The sequence below is a fragment of the Lampetra fluviatilis genome, chromosome 26, assembly GCF_964198595.1.
Source record: "Lampetra fluviatilis chromosome 26, kcLamFluv1.1, whole genome shotgun sequence".
NCBI lineage: Eukaryota > Metazoa > Chordata > Hyperoartia > Petromyzontiformes > Petromyzontidae > Lampetra > Lampetra fluviatilis.
Genome location: NC_136300.1, coordinates 6,710,100 through 6,730,642, shown reverse-complemented (window position 1 = coordinate 6,730,642; position 20,543 = coordinate 6,710,100). Strand labels below are relative to the sequence as shown.

Here is a 20,543-nt window from a genome sequence, read left to right as displayed (position 1 = left end):
TCCCGTCAACCATGAAAAAAAAAACTGCTGAAACCAACAATGGCAAGACTTCATCATCCTCACATTGCATCATAATTATCAAAGAACCTTGTGCCAGAAGAAAATCACAAGTGCCGCATTTGCATAAGGTTGGGTCGAGGAGATGGGTCCAGACATTGTGAACGACGAGGTGCGAGGTCACCCAATAGGGATATGTATTATCGCACCACAATGTCCTCGTCATTTTGCACTGGAGCACCGGGTGTGTAATTCCATTCATTGAGCACCAGCAATGATGACTGTAAACACGCGCGCGAGTGAGCACGAGAAAGACCCGCGCTGTTTAGCCCCCCGCAGGACATCGGAGAAAGTGTTTGCTACGGAAACGCCCGACTAAAACTGATATGGCAACAGACGAGGGGGCGATGTGACCAGCACCAACCCTGGCTACCTTTGTCTCCCCAGTGTTTACGTGTACACACCAAACCGGATCGTCATTTAATGTTGAGTCAATCTCGAGCGGGTGGGGAGGGGGGGGGATGTCGGGATGGTCCAGATTGCACCTGGTTCATGGTCAAGAAATCAAACCGAGTTCACAAAGATCACAGCAGAGTGTGATAACCACCACTGCACCTCACGGAGATCCCCCAAGTGGCAAGTGCTGTTAGCGGGCACCTATTGTCGGCTGGAATGGCGCACAACGAGTTGCCAGTCAGCCCCGTGATTGACCGCATTTGTCTTCCGAATTCGAACGTTTGCACTCCTCACCAGGTACTCATTTAAGGCCGAGTTGACCTAGGAGCGGCCCAGGACAAGTTCTAATAACGCTTGCTACCGATGTTAGCCACCGTCAGGAATCCAACTTCGTTCAGGCCACTGGGTTATTTTGCACACAATGCGCTAACCACTGTGCCATCATCCCCCCCCGCCCCCCCCCCCCCTCACGCACACACACGCGGACGTATACACAGGACACATAACACGAGTACATTTGCACTTTTGCCACGCAGCAGCAAAGTTGGCTGACAATATTAAACGTTGAGGGCTCCCGGGTTCAGGATGGACAGGGAGGTGGGGAGGGGGGGGCTTAATAACGGGATCGGCAAGGAGCTTGGTGTCAGGGGGGATGTGAAGAAGTGGGGGGTAGTGGGGGGGGGGTGTCACCGATGCAAGTGGTTATTGGTTCCGGCACACGAGCGGCAGCACTGGCGCCCGTAGAAGCTGTGGCTGCACATGCCGTGCTGCGGAACCAGCGAGCACCAGCCGAATTGGTCCCGGCAGCCCGAGTCCTCCGCTGGAACGAGAAGGGCGCCGAGTCGGCAAGGGGAGCGGGAATACCGACGGGTGGAAAAAACGGTGAAAGGGTGCAAGCGCTGCAATTCGTTTGATTACGCGCCGCTGCTAGCGGAAGGGGGGGGGCAACCCCTCCACTGCAGGGAGCTCCAGTTGGAGGCCCTCTGGAAGTATTCATATTCTTAGGTTTTTTCGGTGAAGTCACGTAGGTAAAAAATTAAAATTAATAAAAGTAAAATAAAATAAAAATCACAACGTTTCGGAGGCAACACAAGCTTCCGTCTTCAGGTGGAACCGTCACAGCCCGACAGCTGTATCAAGTAAATGAGAGATTACAGGAGATACCACTCCGTATATATAATGGTTGAGGGGGGGGGAAGGAAGGGCCAGGAATGGCCCACTTTTTATTAATATGGTAAGGTGCGGTTTGAGACTATGAATAGACTGCATAACAAAAGACTGAGCCTTTATTATGGAGAGGTTCGGTTTGTGTCTACTCATTCATGCTGGCGAGATGTCCTGCAAGATTGCGAGTGTACCCACAATTCACCCCACCACATTTAACCTGCCCAGCAATGTAAAGGGATTTGTTTTGTTATGGAATATAGAGACCATCCATAACCATCACCTTGCCATATATAGCAGGGGTCACCAAAAAGATTTCCAAAATCATGAGCAAACACAAGATCCCGGTTCGATTTAACACAATACATAAAATTCGTGATCTGATCCCATCTGTGAAGGATGTGATCCTTGACATGCAATACCACGGCGTTTACAAACTAAGCTGTGTCTGCGGCAGTAGTTACATTGGGGAAACTAAGCGACATGTCTCGGACCGTGTTCCTGAACATGAGGCAGATCTGAAACACCTCGGCTGTGGCTGATCATTGTTTTAATGCGGTGGGCTTACACGAAATTGATTTTTCTAAGATGAAGGTACTTTGCAAACCCACTGGCTATCAACAAAGATTCGTTCATGAAGCCAATCACATATTTCGACACAGACACAACTTCAATCGAGAAGATGGGTACAAACTTAGCAATCATTGGAAGGACGTTATCAACCAGTTTAAGTCGTAACTGCCTTTCATGTCCCCATGCTACCACCTTCCGATGTTAGTTGTTATTTTCGGCTCTCTGATTTTACATTAACAGGTTAAATTTATCACGCTAACACAGCCACCTTCGCGCGCCAACCTCGAGGTGAAGGCTGCTCACAGATCTTACATTAACATGCTAATTTTCACCTGGCAGCCCTTTGATTGGTGGAAAACCAACCATTGTCGTGGTTGCTGCCCACAACTTATATTAACATTAGCTGCTGACATTTGGGCTACGCCCATTTCAAACCTTTATAAACAGTTTGCCTTTAGAAGCTAACCCCCCTTTTCTTGATGACGACCGCTTGTGTTGCGTTCGAAACGTCGTAGTTTTTTGTTATTTTCTTTGAACCTATCTGCGTGACTTTACCGAAAGACCCAAATAATATTTATGGAAAAAGTCAATGGCTTGAGATGCGCGAAAACTGAGTGCATCAACACCATCCCAGCGTGGGTGAAAAAGTCAGTTCGTTTGATTTACAGCCCCAATTGGTTGACATACCGTGACCAAGTACATAGCCAATTCACGATCATACTCACGATTTAGCTGGTGTGAAGTGTACGTGCAAAAAAAAATCTGCGGAACTCGCCGTGGGTAGAAGACTAAAGTTAAGTCAGAAATGCTCGCGCGACTGCGTTTCTAAGAGGGGCGGCTGTTGACTGAGACGCAGGTAGCCGAGCGGACGTGTTGGAGGGCGCTCAACTCGGCTGGCAGCCTGGTACAAACAATTCCACTTTCAGATTGTGGACGACCCCCGACATGGCACGGCACTCTATTATTTTATTTACAATTTTTGTAACGGTATTTTATTTACGATAAGAGAGTGACCAGCATGGTGAAATGTGTTAAAACTCCACGACAAAAGAACATTGGGAGACCTTCATCCGGCGACGGATCTCAGGACGTAGAAATAAGAGGGCACTGCTGCCCAGCGCTCGTTGCCAGCAGCGGAATAATGTGACTTTGAAGCAATGGGAAGGCAATCGAGCGTACTGCCACACATGTCACATATTTAAATGACGAGAAAAAACCCGTCGTAACAGAATAGCAGAATTCCAGTGCAGGGTGGAAAACCGTACATTTCAAATAACATGCAAAAATGTATAAAGAGCATTCAACCCTTTGTGCGTTATGCAAGAAAAAAAGAAACCCATCAACATTTCCTGAAGAAGTGCATTTTGGTTGAAGTCACCATCAAAATAATGAATGTGAGCACGTGTGACCATTTTTGTCAGGTCGGTTACATGTCCTCAAATTTACCTCGCCTGGTATACAGGAGGTCGTGGGTTTGATCCCGACCCTAACGCCTGCATATTTGGAATTTGCAGGTACCGTCTCTCTCTCCCCGTTGTCACATGGATTTTCCCCCCGGTCCTCCGGTTTTCCCCTCCACATTTAAAAACATGCCTTTAGATCATTTGGCTGCTATACATTTCCATACAATAAGCCACTTCGTTGGGCGATCATTTGTGGCCAGGTCGCCAGGTATATAGCTCAGTGGGCCTTGTAAAAAGTTTACTTTTGAATACTTTTTATTTTGATAGCGACCGAAAACAAGAGGGCCACAATCCACTTCTTCGGGAAACGCTGATGGTTCCTTGCACGTTGCACCACAGCTCAGCTCCACGGCCACACCTGTGTTGGGCAGGGAGGCGTCGTGAGGGCAGAAGTGAGTGTTGCAGGCCGCGGACATCGGCGGCCTGAGGTGGGGGAGGCACCCGTGCGCCGGGTGACCCTGAGACGCACAGCGCACCGCGCGCGTCTGCACGCCGCCACCGCAGCTCACCGTGCACTGCGGAGACACGAACGTGGGGTTACGGGTCGTGAGCGCTAGGAATCACACCGAGCGATCTCGAACACGGCTAGTAGAGGTTGCCACTCGTACGATTAAAGCTACCGAACGTACCGGTTTGGTCGGGACTGTCCCTGGTTGCAGAAACACTTTTCCCTGGTGTCCCGAATAATTCGGGGAAATTTTGGGATTTTGTCCCGAGTTTCACAAAATGTTCGTCTCGTACTGATTCTGGAACGGGCAAAGGGCAGGGCTACTTGACTAGTGGGGTGAGGTTGGCAGTGGAGTTGGAAGAGCCTCTAACTCTGTGGGCAGTGCTAGTGGTTGGGTGGGGTTGGCCACGTAAAAGTAGGTAGGGCTGATGGTTGGAGAGGCTGCAAGCTCACCCACGTGTCCTGGTTGAGTCTCCAGGAAATTAAACGGATTAACATAAGCTGTGCCAGCCGCCTTAAGTGACGTTCACTAACACTTGCAAAACAACAGAAGCACCTTTATAGCCTGAACAGACTGTTGGGGTAATTGCTGTTAGTGAACACCTATGAAGGCTGGCACGGCACACGTGGGGGTGGGTGACCAGCATCACGCCCGGTCGACGTTGTCTCCCCAGTGGCGATGTTTACACACCACACATTTGAGGCTGAGTCGACCTAGGGGAGGCCCACGACCAGTTCAGATAATCGTCACTGGTGTTGGCCTTGAGCGGGAATCGAACTCGGGTCTCCGGGTTCGTAGCGCAGCACCCTAACCGCTCCCTATCACACACAGACATACACGTATAGAATGATATATACTGCACGCGAGAGAGAACGACCACTGCGGATATGGAGTGACAAGACCAGCTGACTGGCAGGAGTGAGACTTAGCAATGCATGGTGAATATATGTGGATGTCTTCATCCAGCAGTGGCTATATAACGGCTGCTGCTGCTGATGACAGGTCTACTGTACTGTACGTTGGACATGTTATGCTGTACATGCATGTACACTATGAAATTCATATCTATATTCACGCATATAAAGAAGTGTTCAAAGAAACGTTTAAAAAGCTGATAGTTACACGATTGATAGATAGCTGAAAATGGGTTATTCATAGGCATTCCACATGTTGATGCTATCCAATACTTTTTCAATTGTGCTTAATGTAGCGCCTCCAGTGGCTGCATGACTTATGTCTATCAAGGGTATGCAACCTATGGATGTATTGGCGGAACACTATTGCAGCGTAACACGCCCGTCATCATAAAACCGTCTAAAATAAAAAAAAATGTATCAGCATATCTGTTTATCAGCCTTTAATTGACCATGACGCAATTCGAAGGTTTATTGAGTCTAACGAGACATCATGGGATCTTTTTGCCAGTATCAAAGTATGAAAAAATAAGAATAGGTTTTCCCTTTCTGGCGAACAAACACCAAATAGAAACCTTTCCCAAGAAATTAAGTCTGCATTTACTGCACACAGTGCGTGTGGTGTACATGTGGCTAATGCAGGCTTGATTCCTTACAACATATTTCTACTTGGTGTTTGAACATCTTAGCACCTAGATTTGAAGCTTTCGTGACTGCAAGGATTCATACTCTTAGGTTTTTTTCGGTAAAGTCACGTAGGTAAAAATATAAATAAATAAGAATTAAGAAATTAAAATGTTGAAATAATAATATGAATAAAATAATAACTCGATTATAATTTCTATCATTTTATTATTCATTTTTATTATTTATTTTTATTTTTACCTACGTGACTTTACCGAAAAAAACCTAAGAGTATCTTAGCACCTGTTTTATTGCCAGAAAGGCTAAAACCTATTCTTATTTTTCATACTCCTGAGACTTGTTACAAAAAAGGTCAATATTGACCGTTGATTTGGGTCCGTTGAATCGATGTCGCTGTTGCCCTTGAGTAAGCTGCAGACTCTCCATCAGAAGTTGCAGTTGCTTTCTCATTTGAACGTGTGACACCAGGAGTCGTAATCTTTGGATGCCACCGTCCGCCGAGAAATGATTCCGAAAATGAATCGAGGAACAAGTCCGGACCAAGTCTCGGGCACGAGTCAAATCTTGGCCTTTGGAACACGAGGCCAATCGTCATCAGGCTGGGTGCTGCGATACGGCAACAGTATGCGAAGCTCCGTGTTCAGCTGCTCATAACGTTTCTCTTCCGACTACTCCGACATCACGAGAATTGATTTTGATGCACAACCTCCCAAGATATTCTGACCGGGGTTGCGAATCGTGTGAACGTAAATAATTATTGGGAAAATTCTGCTTTTATATATGTATATATACCGCGTACCTATGTACCACCAATACGTTCATATACGCATTGGGAAAAAACGACTCTTACACAAATTAACGCATGAATCTCTTGCGTAAGTATTTATCCGAATGAGAATCATAATCATTATTTGTACTGGAGGAATCTGATGAGCTGTGAAACTCTTTGTCACAGATTTACAGTGGTCAAGCAAGTTCCATAAACAAACAATACAATAAATATTCAAGATTAAGATTGAGAAAAGTTAAGCAAGTCAATACAAAATGAATAAATGTAGATATAGCATTGAAGTAGAAATTGCACTAATATATTAATTTTTTGCACAGTTATTTCAATTTTGAGTATTGTCATTGTAATTGTTGGCTATGTATGTGTATACTCATACACGTCCGTAGCCAAATCAAATCCTCCGTACTTGGTATGGCACTAATGTCCTTTACTGTTCCCAAGGCACTGGTGGAAATTCCTTATTCCCATGGCAGATGCCAGTGTCTACCGAGTAAGGGAAAAAACGAGCGTTGACTCGTGATACCAATTCATACTGACCACGGAGGAATACTTAGCCACAATGTGTGAATTCTCCGCAACCAAATATGTCCCCTCATTCGTGTTAATAATAATTGGCCACGCTCATTAAGACATGCTGGAAAGTGTTAATGGAACGATGTAAACGTCGCGGCGCTGTCTGTTTCTACCCAGAGGCCGTGTTTAATCTCGCCCAGTGCAAACGGTGCCTTATGTTTGGGCTCCGTGCCTAAGCAAGCCTTGAAGGAAGGTTCACCATTGGGCCCATCCACACACGAATTATCTTACGGGATTTCACATTGTGCCGTGGAAGTGTCGGCGTGTGATAATTGTCTTCTCTTCCACCCTGCGGTGAAATAGTTCACGCAGGGATGCCTGGTGCCAAGCACTGTGGAGGAAAACCCGTTTGGGCCACGTCAAGCCAAATTTCACAACAAATTCTGCAGCGTCACCTCATCTGCGTGGCCTTAAGAGCCACACTCATTAGTTGCATTGTTACATTTGTTTTGCTCTCTTTTACGCAGGAAAGCCGCATTGAATCTCGAGCTTCATTTTCGGTAGGGTCTTGTCAAGTTTTCGCAGTAGAGGGCAACGTTGATAAATGTGTAATTGCAATTTAATAAATTGTATGTTCGGCCAATACCAGTTACATTGCATTGTTTTTTTTTGTCAACACAGTTCCATGAAACATATGACCAATTAACTGTCCACAGCCAGTGTATTATATGTGGATGGTGTAACTGGCATTTTCTACATGTGTTCACAAATCTGATCTTTTCTTAATCTCGTGCATCCGCTTACTTCTAAAGCACAGGAACGTGGTGCTGTAACTGTCATTTTCTAAACAATGTTCCCATAGCCAACCTGTCCACATATCGGCCTGTACCTCAGTCCCCGGCAAATGAGGTATGTGTGGGATTGTATTGCCACTGTGGTATTGGAAGACCACTATCAGCTGACCGCGTGACACTGCGATTAGAGATTCACAACTTTCAATGATGCGTTCTACTCTTGAACGGGTAGAGGACCGACTCTGACTTCGTTCCTGCAGGGTGGATAAAATAAAGTACCATTTTGTGGCAAGTTAACAGCGATTGTCGTATGGAGAGACGGGCACTGTTCTTATTCATGTGGAATATTCACCACTGGCTCAGGCGCTTTAGATAGAAACAGCTTCATCCAACTCTTACCTGAGCATGGATGCGTTTCACTTGTAATTACTTTCGACCAATGGAGTGTCAGGTGTGTTTTAAATGAAATAAGGGTACAAGGGGTGATCTAAAAGGTCCATGACCGAACGCAGCAACGAATGACCTTGAAGAAAGTGTGTTGCATGTCGCAAAGGTCCCCGCGCTCTGAAATGCACGTAATTCTATTGATGTTCCAATGTTGTAATCGCCGCCGGGAGGAATTCTCAGTTTTGTTCTTCAAACCACAACAAACATCACTTCATTATCGCTCGAAAATTGTGTTCCCCCGCAAGTGAAATTTTTTTGGACTGTGAAAACCATGTAGGAATCACTTAGAGGCCAGTCCTGGGTGAGTATTTCGTGTGTGACCAATTCAAGGCAAATTGAAATCCGGAATCATTAAATGGCAGCCATGGTAACTCGAAACCTGTGAAGTGAACCGTTTATCAGGTAGCACACAAACAAAATTACGTCAAACACCGATATTAAATATTTTTATAAATGTGACATAGCCAACGGTATCGAGGTCCTCAATGTAAAATCCAAGCAACTACCAACAATTAATGATTATCAAGAATAACGATTCAATGGCATCAGCCAAGTCACGAATGACTGCATGAATCCACAAAATTCCTTACTATATTCATATTGGCATTATACCGAAATTGGCACATCCCGGCTCCGGGAATTCCCGGAGTGAAAATATTCATCTCATGGCACGACGCCAGGAGTGGCGTTGAGAGCTTGATTGGGGAGCGAACGCCACAGAGTCCATCAACCGCAATGCGATTTTGACAATCCGCCTCGGACGTGGTGTACGTTACACTGAGTGCGCGCGTGAGCTCACCGTTTTAGCACAACTGCGCTACTTCTGTGCAGGGGCTGATGGACTTTTCCCAACACCGCACGCTCAGGGCAAGCCTCAACACGTGGTACCGTCGTTTTTGGACCCCCCCCCCCCCAAGGGGTCTCTCTTTCTCTCCATGTTCAGTTGTACGTCTCATTTCTGTATCTCTCTCTTCCCCTTGAGGTGCACGTTTTTTCATGCCTCTCGGGATTTTTTTCAGCGCCCCTTCTAGATGCGTGTTCCTGTAGAAGCGCACTGATCGCCCACTGAATATGGTCTATGTGCACGAGGGAGACCGTCGAAAAGCCAGAGGCAAGAGAAAGAGACCGATATTTTACCAAACGAAACCAACCCAGACAAAAAACATACATTAACATCCGATTAAGACGAAATTGCGGTGATCACGAATTCAGGAGTAATATACACAAAGGAGCAGCAGGCTCTATTGTAGGCCCTCGAGAGGATATTCGGCTTACTCTCCCTGCTAGTCAGACATTTGGAAGAGGTGGGAGAACCCACAGTTTACCCTACAACACACAACCGACTCATCCACTGACGATGGTGAACGCATGTAGACCGCAGAGCGGACGAGGGAGGCAGTGGGAATTCGTGAAAACGTTCACCGTTGTTTCAACTACCCGCCAGGAGATCAAATTGAACTGGCCCTTCTGGATAGCAAGCTTACCGTGCAAAGCATTATGCCATTGCAGCCTCCCCATTGGTAATAACAGTTGCTTCTAATTAACCGGGTGAGAGCCCCACATACGGTAGACGGGCAAGCAGCACGGTGGCGAAATGTTAACTACCTCGCCCGAGATACACAGGAGGTCGTGGATTCGAATCCCGACCCTGACGCCTGTATATTTGGAGTTGCATGTCTCTCTCCCCGTAGTCGCATGGATTTTTCTCCGGTTCCTCTTGTTTTTTCCCTCCACATTTCGAATTACCACGCGTTTGGAGTATCTGGGCTGCAATAAATGTCCACGCGTTGACAAGCTACTCCGTTGAGGCCAGGTCGCTTCTGAAAAAAATGGCTATTGCAGCTCAGTGGGTCCTTACCCGGTAAAATAAAAACTGTTTAATTCGCTAATAGTTGGGCTTATAGTTTAAATATCTCGCGGGTCCGGACGTCGCGCCTCATCGCCAGGCACCTGCGACCACGTGGCGGAGTCCCACTGTGGGATGGCGTTGCTCGTCACCGCTTTGTCCGCCGAGGCCCCCAGCGGCGCCGCCAGTTTCTGCCGCTCGGCCGGCCGAGGCAGCGCACGGGGCAGCGCAGCAGGGGGACGAGGAGGAGGACGAGGGCGAGGAGGAGGAAGAGGAGGAGCGGCGGGGCACGACGCGAGCCGACAGGGCCTCTCCGTGCTGGCGGGAGGCTTGGGCAGTTGGCGGCAGCGGCGGGAGGGCGACTCGCGCAGGGTGCCGCCGGCGTCGCGCTCGCCGCACGACACCGAGCGCCGTTGCACGCCGGGCCCGCACGTCACGGAACACTGAAGAAGGCGGGGGTGGCAGGGGAACAAGAGGGGGGACACGCATGGACGGACGCACGGACGTACGGTGAGAAATCACGACCAAGACGAGATGAACACACAAGACGGTGGGGATTTAGCACGAGAAGTTAAAGAGATTTCGCATTAAAGCTTTCGTGACTGCAGGAATTCATCTTCTTGGTTCTTTCGGTAAAATCGCTGAGAGATGGCCAAGTGGTGGTAGAAGCATTCGTAAAGTTCCCTTTATTTTACCCAGTTTGAGCCCAGTGAGGACATTTCTCTGGGCTTATTGCAAATAATTCATGAAAATGTACGAATGTAAAATGTGTGGAAATATATATTGTACATGCAAAAATGTGTTTTATTTACAAAATGACAACATTTCTAATTCAAGACATTTAATGTCAGGAAAACCGAAGTAAAAGAAAATAACAGAAAAATACAAATGTAGAAAATCTTAAAAAAATATTTTTTTAATTGGCTATTAAATTGTCAAAACTTTGCAACATTATTCAGAGAAATAAACTCTTTCATTTTCACAACCCCCACTGAAAGTTCAGTGACTAATTAGGGTGGAATATCCCCAACACTGATCTTGCGTGCCTACAAGCGGTGCCCGTTTAGCAATACCCACGAGTTGATATCAAATTAATTCCTGAAAAACATTCGTGCCAATGCTGCAAATTTCAGAATTTCTGTTTCTGTCAAGGTGTCCCTCAAGCCCACTAGGTGGCAATAGAAGCCCACACAATATAACAGCGTCACAATAACCCCGGTACTTGCGCCGCATTAAATAATATGATTAATGAAACTCCCAACAATCAATACCAGTTAATCGTTGAAAAAGTAATATAATATGCTTAATGAAACTCCCAACAGTAATATACGTGATTTGAAGATTTCGTGACTGCAAGAATTCACACTCTTTGGTTCTTTCGGTAAAGTCACGTAGGTATAAAATAAAATAAATCACGACGTTTCGGGCGCAACACAAGCGTCCATCATCAGGTGGGCAGCAGACCATGCTTTCCCACCTGATGACGGACGCTTGTGTTGCGCCCGAAACGTCGTGATTTATTTTATTTTATACCTACGTGACTTTACCGAAAGAACCAAAGAGTATAGTAATATACGTATATACTTATACAGTTTGCGTACACACACATGTGCACACGCATTTAATAACCCCCATTCTCAAAACGTGCGGACAGTAACGTAATGTGTTTCGTTAGCTACTGCAGGACGTATCTCTTCACTGCTGGATGAAGCAGCCACCATCACTCATGGCCCTGAGATGCAATAATCCATCCAGCTTCTGAACACGAGCTGATTTCATCACTCCATCTCCCTCGGTGGACGTCAGCTCAGGGGCGTTGTAAACATATGGAGTGGAAAGTATCTCCTTGCTCACGTCAGCAAATGGGACAACGCTTAGCTCTGTCGGCAGCTCTGAGCCAGCTGTGGACATTTCCACATTCCTATGCCGGGGGCCAGTCACCAAGTGCACTGCAAACGTCGGACGTCGTGCCGAACAACACGCGGCACAATCCGCAAACACATCGGAGCAGTTTAGCATAGAACATCCAGCGAATGCTTTGTTGGTGGGCATGTTCCACAACTGCTGACACTTGTGTTTGTGAGTGTTTGATGATCCTCTGTGGTATTTTGTTTTTGGGCTAAATAGTTCATCCCATCTGGCCAACGTAGCATTTGCCACAGGTCCAAGTAATCCAGTAAACTCCTTATGTTGTTAGTTTGAGGGTTCATCCTTGGTACCAGTTAAGATTCGTAGAATGGGGTTCTGTATACTTAGTGAATATTCATTACAGTAATGTGTTGTATTTACAACTGAAAAGTATATATTTTTAAGTGCAAAAAAACTTTATTTTGTTTTTTTATATCAGCAAGCATCTTCTTGCCTGGACACTTATTTTTTTTGTTTTTCTTCCTTTGGTGAAGACACGTGATATCATTGCTACAATGCCCTTCTCATCCATCGCGCATTGGAGTTCATTTCCCTAAATTTTCACAATTCTATAATAGCATCACGTGGGGCATCAATCAGTGGGAAGTCAACAGCGGCGGTTGTCTCATAGTTGAACGAGCCTCGCCATAGCAATGTGGAATTTCCACCAGAGGCTCAGCACAATCAAATGGAGATTAATCCTGGCCCAGAAATCTCTCGAGCAATGGCATTCTAACTTTGTACTTTGAGTGCTTTGCGTAATACAATGACCAATCAAACAGAGGCAAGTTGATATAATTGCTGTAATTAACAGAAAACTTTCTTAACTCCTCTGATCAAAAGTGATGTCGCTTTCTGGGCTCCCGTCCCATTCCAAACCCCAGCCCGGAGTGTAGTGCTTTGTGTCCATTCCCTTCAAAGCATTGGCGCTAGTTGCACTTTGATCCTAGGCAGTGAAGCCCCTATGCTTGATCTTGAAAGCGGCTGCACAACTGCTGTAAATCTAGCCCTTGATGTGTCCCGGGCGTGTATGGGTCCGCGCAGGAAGCTAGCCCCACACCTGACTTTCCACCCACCGCACAACAACCCTCCCTTCCCCTGCCTTCCACCATCCCTCCCTGTCTCCCTCCTTCCCACCCTCCCTGCCCCCTGTCTCCTACCATCCCTCCCTGTCTCCCTCCATCCCACCCTCCCTGCCCCCTGTCTCCTACCATCCCTACCCTGCCTGCCTCCGCTGCTTCCTCGACTCCCTGCCTGCTTGCAGCCCATCACACATGTCACACACATGGAGAAAGCAGCCTACAAACTCAGCTCTCCGCCCTGGCAGCACACGCCAACATATTTGTGATTTCGCTTAAACGCTTTGCGCGAAGGGCATTTTGGCACGTAGGGTGACCTGGACAAATCAACTGTAAATCGAGATGGTTGTGTCAAACCACCAAAAGGCATCTGTAGGGGCACTGAGCCAGAACTGTTGATATCCTGGATTCAAAAGGGGCATTGTTCCCACCTTGAGATGAAACCGGGTTCTTATAGGTGGCATGTTTGGTTGTGTCTCAGTCTGGTCAGCAATGACCACATACAGTACTTTTTTTAAAATAAACTAAACTATTTTTATTTTACCAGATAAGGTCTACTGAGCTATGTAGCTCTTTTTACGAAGCGACCTGGCCACAAATGATAGCTCAAAGAAAGTGGCTCATCAGGTGCAATTTTTTTGCAGCCAAATACTTTCAAAAAATTGGAGGGAAATACCGGAGAAAAGTCCAAATGACCGCAGGGAGACCATGCAAACTCAAAATATACAGGCATCATGGTTTGGATCAAACCCACGACCTCCTGTATACCAGGTGAGGTCGTTCACATCCCACTAGTGTTAATATTTCATAGTTAATTTGCCCAACTCCAAAGTCTCCTTTGGCAGACTCGAATGTTCAACCTGTTGACCCAGATGAAGAACGCGCAGTTGAGCGGATGGCTAAGATATAACCTTCTAAGCCAGCGGTGGTCAACTGGTGTCCCCCGAGGGGCATGCGGCTCTTTAATCCACCACACGCGGCTCTATGGAAGGGGCATAACAAAGAACACACCATCACAGTAGTCGCAAAGAATGATGAATGTCTCCCGTGCTGTGCCGAAAACTGTCAACATGTACACACGTATGTATACACTTGGCTCTTTGCAGGACTCATGGGCACCGTTTGGCTCTTGATCTGTTACAAGTTGGCCACCGTTGTTGTTCTTAGGGTGTCTCGCTTATGCCCAAAATGTGTGGTTATGATGCCTTAATGAGCTCCAAACTGAGAAATAAAATGTTTTCCCTGGACCTAGATGTTGATGTGATTTGAGTATGCAGTAATTATGAAATCTGAACCAGCCCCGTGTGCTCCCTTCACAAACCCACACTCCGCAGCGGGGCGAGGTGCAGTCAATCAATACCCATGACCAACACGGCACGGAGACGCCTTTATCGAGCGGCGAATTCCAAAAGGGCTGAACATTATTAATTGTCATACAACAATTGTGGGAACAAAGAGGAAACATCTGCTTGGAATTAACAGTCGGGGTGAACCAATGAGTCTGCGATGACATGTATGCAAACTTGATACAGTTCAAGGATGAAAGAGCAAATCAGAAACAGTTTCCCAGAGATCACACGGATGTCAAGAGGAGCCACTGATTGATTAATGTGGTTCCTGGAGGGTGAGGAGAGGCTACGGAAGTTTACAGAGTGAGAGGTTGGTTCGCTGAGCAAGGCTGCGTAACACATGTGCAAGTTTGGCTCGGCACAAAGAAATGCAAAAAAGTCCCCTTTTGACTACGTCAGATGCAGAGACACGGACCCAGGTTACAAATATCATTTCTCCAGCCTCCATTATGCAACACAAACCGGCATCGGCAAATGTGTTACGCATTAGCACCCACGGGTGTGAGTATTTAAGCGTGATGGATGCGAAGAATAAATAATGTCCCGCCTTTTGACAAACCATTCCCGGATTAAGGTCCGCCCGCTCCATCTCGGCTATGGGGGTTGTTTGACTATACTTCACCATCCTGGTCAGTGCAGATGCTGAAGGGGTGCGGGGACCGGGGTGGGCAGGACCAGTTCAAATATTGTTCCCCGCTGATGTTAGCCGGGCGGCGGTGACACACGCCTGCGATCCAGTATCGCTTGGTGGAGGATCACACAAACAACGTTGCGAAACTCGCTACCCTGTGGGCGTCCAGGTGCCGTATCTTGGCCTACCAGGAGGTACGGCGAGTGTGAACTAGTCCCCATCTGCTCCATCTGTTACCACCTTGTCGGAGTGGGTTTGCACCGAGTGCTCTGGCATCCTTCCACATTCGTGGAGTTGGCCAAATGTCCCAATCTAGGTCCGCAGAGCTCGGGCAATTGTTGCCACCAGTTCTGGACGCCTTCCCGCTCATCCTGTGGTTGCCCGTGCCTCTGAACGGACCAAAACTGTGCACTGACACAAATTTGTTACTCGGGTCACCGGGGGTTCGTAACGCAATACGCAGACCACTGTGCCACTGCTAACCCCCCCCCCCCCCGCCCTTACCATGATATACTGCATGGACATAATACATGTATTTTCTGCATAGGGATTCAACAAATAATTGATGAGCCTCGTGTCATAGCTCATATCAAATGCAGTTTTCTGAGCTGTGTATGGTATGGCATGTGATCAATCACCTTGGCTAATTTTACATCGCAGCGAGGACATCTGCAGATGCCCGCAGTTACAATTTGTTCCAGCCGTCTGTTACTACAATTGGATGTCTCTTTCAACCGCTGGGGGGGGGAGGTTAAGATGAACGAAGAAAACCCGGCAAGCTCTTGTATCATCTCAGGATGATCCATGATGCACAGCTGTTGATGCTTTATACTATCCATGGTGCACAGCTGTTGATGCTTTATACTATCAAGGAAAAGGCTTTGGCAAGTCAAGTCAGGTGGGCTTTGACCGTCAGGGGCCGGGTCTCAATTTCTCAAAGCCACCACTGCCGCTACCACCACGCGCTCGGCAGCCATCTTCAGTGGCGGCGTTGCTGCTTTTGCTATGCCGACGGAAAAGCTCGGATAAATCTCACACTACCCGCAGTTTGTTGCAATGAGAATGGGCGCCGTCGTTTATTTGAATCGCTCCCAGTGACTTGTGTTGTGGACGTGTCACAGTTTTCTTTGGCAGCGTGCAATGGCATAGAAAACTAAAATGTCTCTCTCAGCTCAATAATTAATGGGATGGCCCTAATCTGCATTTGCATCTCCGAGCCAGTAGTGAACATTCCACAGTCCGAAGACAAAAACCATAAAACAAAGTGGCCCTCATTTTATCAACTTCCTAGAGAGAATTCAGTTGAGCCCTGATGAGAATTTGAACTTGTGCGCTTCTGAGTGCGTGTCATTTCCTCCAACCACAGTGCCACCTGGCTAGAATAAAGAATCTTGTCAACCCTAATCTGTATTCTTCACTACAGTTCCATTTGTTGTTTCGAATAACTCATGAGGTGTCAGAAAATCCTCAACACCGTTGCCTCTCTATCGCTACTCATCTTCTTGGTTCTTTCGGTAAAGTCACGTAGAAGGGAAATAATAAAATAATAAGAACAGGGCTGTCGGAAAGACAGCATCCTTCACCTGAGGACGGCTGCCTGCGTTGTGGCCGAAACGACGTGAGAATCTTATTTTATTATGTTTTATTTTTATTATTTTATTATTTCCCTTCTACGTGACTTCACCGATAGAACCAAGAAGATGAATCCCTGCAGTCACGAAAGCATTAAATCGAAAAAAAAGCTACTCATCTTGTTCAATCATTGTTGAGCAGGAGGAGGCAACCAACTTGGCTGTACTTAAGAACTTGAACACCAGATTTATTCACGGGTGTTGAAAAACCTCGATTCAAACCAAGGGGTTCTTACCAGTGGCAGCTCGCTCAGTGCCCGAACACAGCATTAGCCCACTGAGCCACCCGGCCACCTATTGCTAAAAGGGCATCAAGTGATATCAGCTCGTGCGCAGGCGCTATGGGTGCACATCTAACATCGGAGGAACGTGAGAGACGGCAACAGCTTGGGGAGGCCTTCGTCCGGCAATGGATTAATCACGGCAGATGGTGTATGCTGATGACGATGATGCCGTGTGTATTTACGTACGTTCAACTTCATTCGCCACCGTACGTAGCCAAGCGTGCAAATCGGATGCGCGGCGATGATGGCGGTCATGGTGACAACCACGATGATGACGGCGATGGCAACACACGCGCACGCGCGCGCGCTCGCCACTGGCACCCACCTCGGACCACGCCGAGATGAGCCACTGCAGGTGAGGCTCCCTGCGGCAGCGGCGCAGCATGCAGAACTCGCGGTGCGCGGGCTTCCCGCGCGCGTCGCAGCGCTCGTCCGCCAGCGGCAGCGAGCGGCCCCCTCGGCCCGAGCTGCGGCACTGAACGGCGCGTGTCCTCACGCCGCGTCCACACGGCTTGGAACACTGCCGGCGGCAGTGACGGGAAAAACGTGGCGACGCAACGCGACGCTGATGAGGACCAACCGTGGTGGAGCAAGGAACGCCAACCGTGCCGATCGGAGGCGTGGTTGTGGTTTCCATTGCATGAATGTTTAATCGCATGAGATGTACGGTACACGTACAATGTCGTTACGTGTTTGCTATGCGTGTGTCAGTTGACACCCTGAACATCTTTGCAAAGCAAGGTGTTCCATATCAAGGGATTTATCCAGGTGAAATATTTTTTTATAAATAATATAAAGTTAACGCGGTGAGTGCCAAAATTTCGAGCATCGATTGCAAAAAGCATGGGGTTTTGTTTACATCGCAATTTTTGAGCACAGCAGGTCCAAATGGCCAAAAATGTTCGGCAACAAACGGCACTCTTAAAGTTGAAATAGATGACAGTCAACATCTTTCTTGAATTGAGCAAGGTTGTAAGACGTTTGGAAAAGAGACGATGGGAGGGAATCCCAGATGTGAAGCACAGCGGGCGAAGAAGCGAGTGGGTTAGTGAGTGAGTGAGTGAATTTGTGAGTGTGCGAGTTGGTAGGTAAGTGGTTGTGCGTTGTTGTGACCTGCAACGCGGGGGTTAAACACTGTGAATGAGGTGAAACGGTCAGTCTGGTAAACCAAATTCTCAACGTGGGTGGATGAATCAAACAGTCACGTTCATGGGAATAGTAACCGTGGTAGTAGTGATATAAGAGTAATCGGGAGGTGACTGACCCCAGTGAGTGAACTGACATAGAGGCTATGGCACCACACCAGATGTTAAATATTCAGATTAAAGTACCTTGTGTGTGTGCGGGTTTTTTTTCAAAGGATTGCTAACTTTCATCGCAATAAATTACCCGTCATCTTTAACACATGTTTAAAACATAGTGGGGTTGTTTGTGTGTGTGTGTGTGTCTGATCTGAAAAAACATTGAGAAATCTGGGAAAATTAAGAGAAATGTGGAGCAAAGGCAAAAGCGCCCTCGCAACATCTTCCACGAAAAATTTTGATTTAAAGCTTTCGTGACTGCAGGGATTCATATTCTTGGTTCTTTCGGTAAAGCCACGTAGAAGGGAAATAATAAAATAATATAAATATCAAACAATTGCTCGTGTTGCAGTCGAAAAGTCGTGAGAATTTTATATACTTTTATTATTATTTCCCTTCTACGTGACTTTACCGAAAGAACCAAGAATATATATCTTCCACGAATACGAGCGAGCGAGAGCCGCGGACTTGCGCAACCGACCTGAGACCAGGACCCCATGACCCAGGCCGGGGGACAGTCCTGTGGGTTGCAGGCTCGCGTCTTGGCGGGCGATGGCGCGGGGCACGCCGAGTCATCGGCGGGGAGGGTTCCCGATGGCCCGGCACGGACGCAAGCGACGGCGCGCGTCTGTTGACCTCCCCCGCACTTCACGCTGCACGCGCTCCACTCTCCTGCAGACCAGCTGCTCCACACACGCACAGGTGAGAGCTCGTTTTACGCGGGAGATCCGTGGCGCTGCGCGAGCACAGAGACGCCAACACCACCAGCGTCACCAGCAACAAAACTAAGACAAAATAACATCGATATTGTGGAGAACGAGTACAGGGTCCTGAAGGAATATTGCACAAATACCAAATGCAATGTGTAACGGTTGTAAATGAAAGAAAAAAAGACGAGAAAAAAATAATTGAAAACCGTGCAAATATAATGTGAGACAAATATACGCCAGAAAATGTAGGTATATGTGGAAGCAAGCTCTCTATGTTTGGCTTAACAGTGACGTAAACACACGTGCATCTAAAAAGACAGTGCAAACGTGTGGGAGCAAGAGGCGACGGAAAAACATTGACCCCCGACGAGTGAGGAGCAGCTAATGATTAAAGCAGCGCGCACATCGAGAGATTTACTCCACAGGTCCAAAAATCTTCTCAGGGGCAATTGAGAGTTGACTATTAGTAATATTTCAGTCCAACGTTAATATGATGAGAATTGTCATTAATTTGTCCAGGAAATCCTCCGTCATCCCCATGGCTCACGTTTGCAGGGTCCCGGATTAATATGTTTGGCCAATTGATTTTTGGAGAATGTTTCGTAAGCGGGAATAAACTGGAGTACTTGGGGGAAACCCATAAGACGTCCACACAAAATCAATCCACGGCTGTGGAAATCGGTTTCCGCGTGGCTCTCAGCTGGTAAACGGATACGAGGGGACTCCAGCATAGAATGTGGCATGGCTAAAGCAAAATTAGAGAGTGGACCTGAAAGTCGTACTATGGTGACTTTGAAGCTTCAGACTCACGCCAGATACTTATATAGCCTAGCTATGTATCATCATCATCAACAGCAGCTGCAGCGGCTGCAGCAGCAATGTTCTATCGACTGCTGGATGAAAGCCGCCCCAAGCCGTCGCAGCACCCATGACCGACGCAGGAATATATATAGAAGCCAAACCCCTGTTTGTCTAGTTTGTGATGCTTCTTAGTTGAATCGAAAGTATCGTGTTTAGTGGGCCAGACAACAGGGCTTCAGGCAAAATTAATGCCAGAAACAGGCGTTGCAAAATTCAGTCAGGTGCCATTGCGATCAACACTGACGTACGGCAGAGCCCCATTGGCTGCCCGGAACCAGCAGGGGAACCAATAGAGAGGCGGTGTCTCCAGAGGATAACCACTGCTGACATCGTGGCAGCAGTACGCGTGCCACCCATTACACCAAACACGCAGGGGTTGATGGGTTGACTCGATTACGATTTAAAATTGATGACATGGACCACAACGCCACCTGGCCAGACGGAAGACGCAAGACTGAATGAGGCAAGGCACCGCCCCTGCTAACTTTGCTCATGAGTCGCCGGTAAGATCTGTATCATAAAAAATATGTATATATTTTTTACCAGGTAAGGCCCACTGGGCTGTATAGCTCTTTTCCAGAAGAGACCTGGCCATAATGAAGTGGCTTATCATGTGGAAATGTATAGTAGCCAAATGCTCTCAATGCATGTTTTTAAGTTGTTTAGGGAAAAACCGGTGGGACCCGGATAAACATCCACGTGACCACGGGGAGAACATTCAAACTCCAAATATACGGC

At 47.3% G+C, this 20,543-nt stretch overlaps 1 protein-coding gene across 1 annotated transcript in view; it reads right to left on the bottom strand.

Moving 5' to 3' along the window:
* Window positions 1-1,106: 1,106 nt before the first annotated feature.
* LOC144942019 (A disintegrin and metalloproteinase with thrombospondin motifs 18-like) overlaps window positions 1,107-20,543 on the bottom strand; it is a 118,840-nt gene continuing 99,403 nt past the window's right edge. The window contains exons 19-23 of the mRNA XM_078868629.1: window positions 18,716-18,917; window positions 17,259-17,453; window positions 10,156-10,494; window positions 4,012-4,168; window positions 1,107-1,273 (exon numbers count right to left, since the gene is read on the bottom strand). Of these exons, the coding sequence (XP_078724755.1) occupies window positions 1,140-1,273; window positions 4,012-4,168; window positions 10,156-10,494; window positions 17,259-17,453; window positions 18,716-18,917 (1,027 nt within the window). The 3' untranslated portion in view covers window positions 1,107-1,139. The remainder of the gene's footprint in view (window positions 1,274-4,011; window positions 4,169-10,155; window positions 10,495-17,258; window positions 17,454-18,715; window positions 18,918-20,543) is intronic.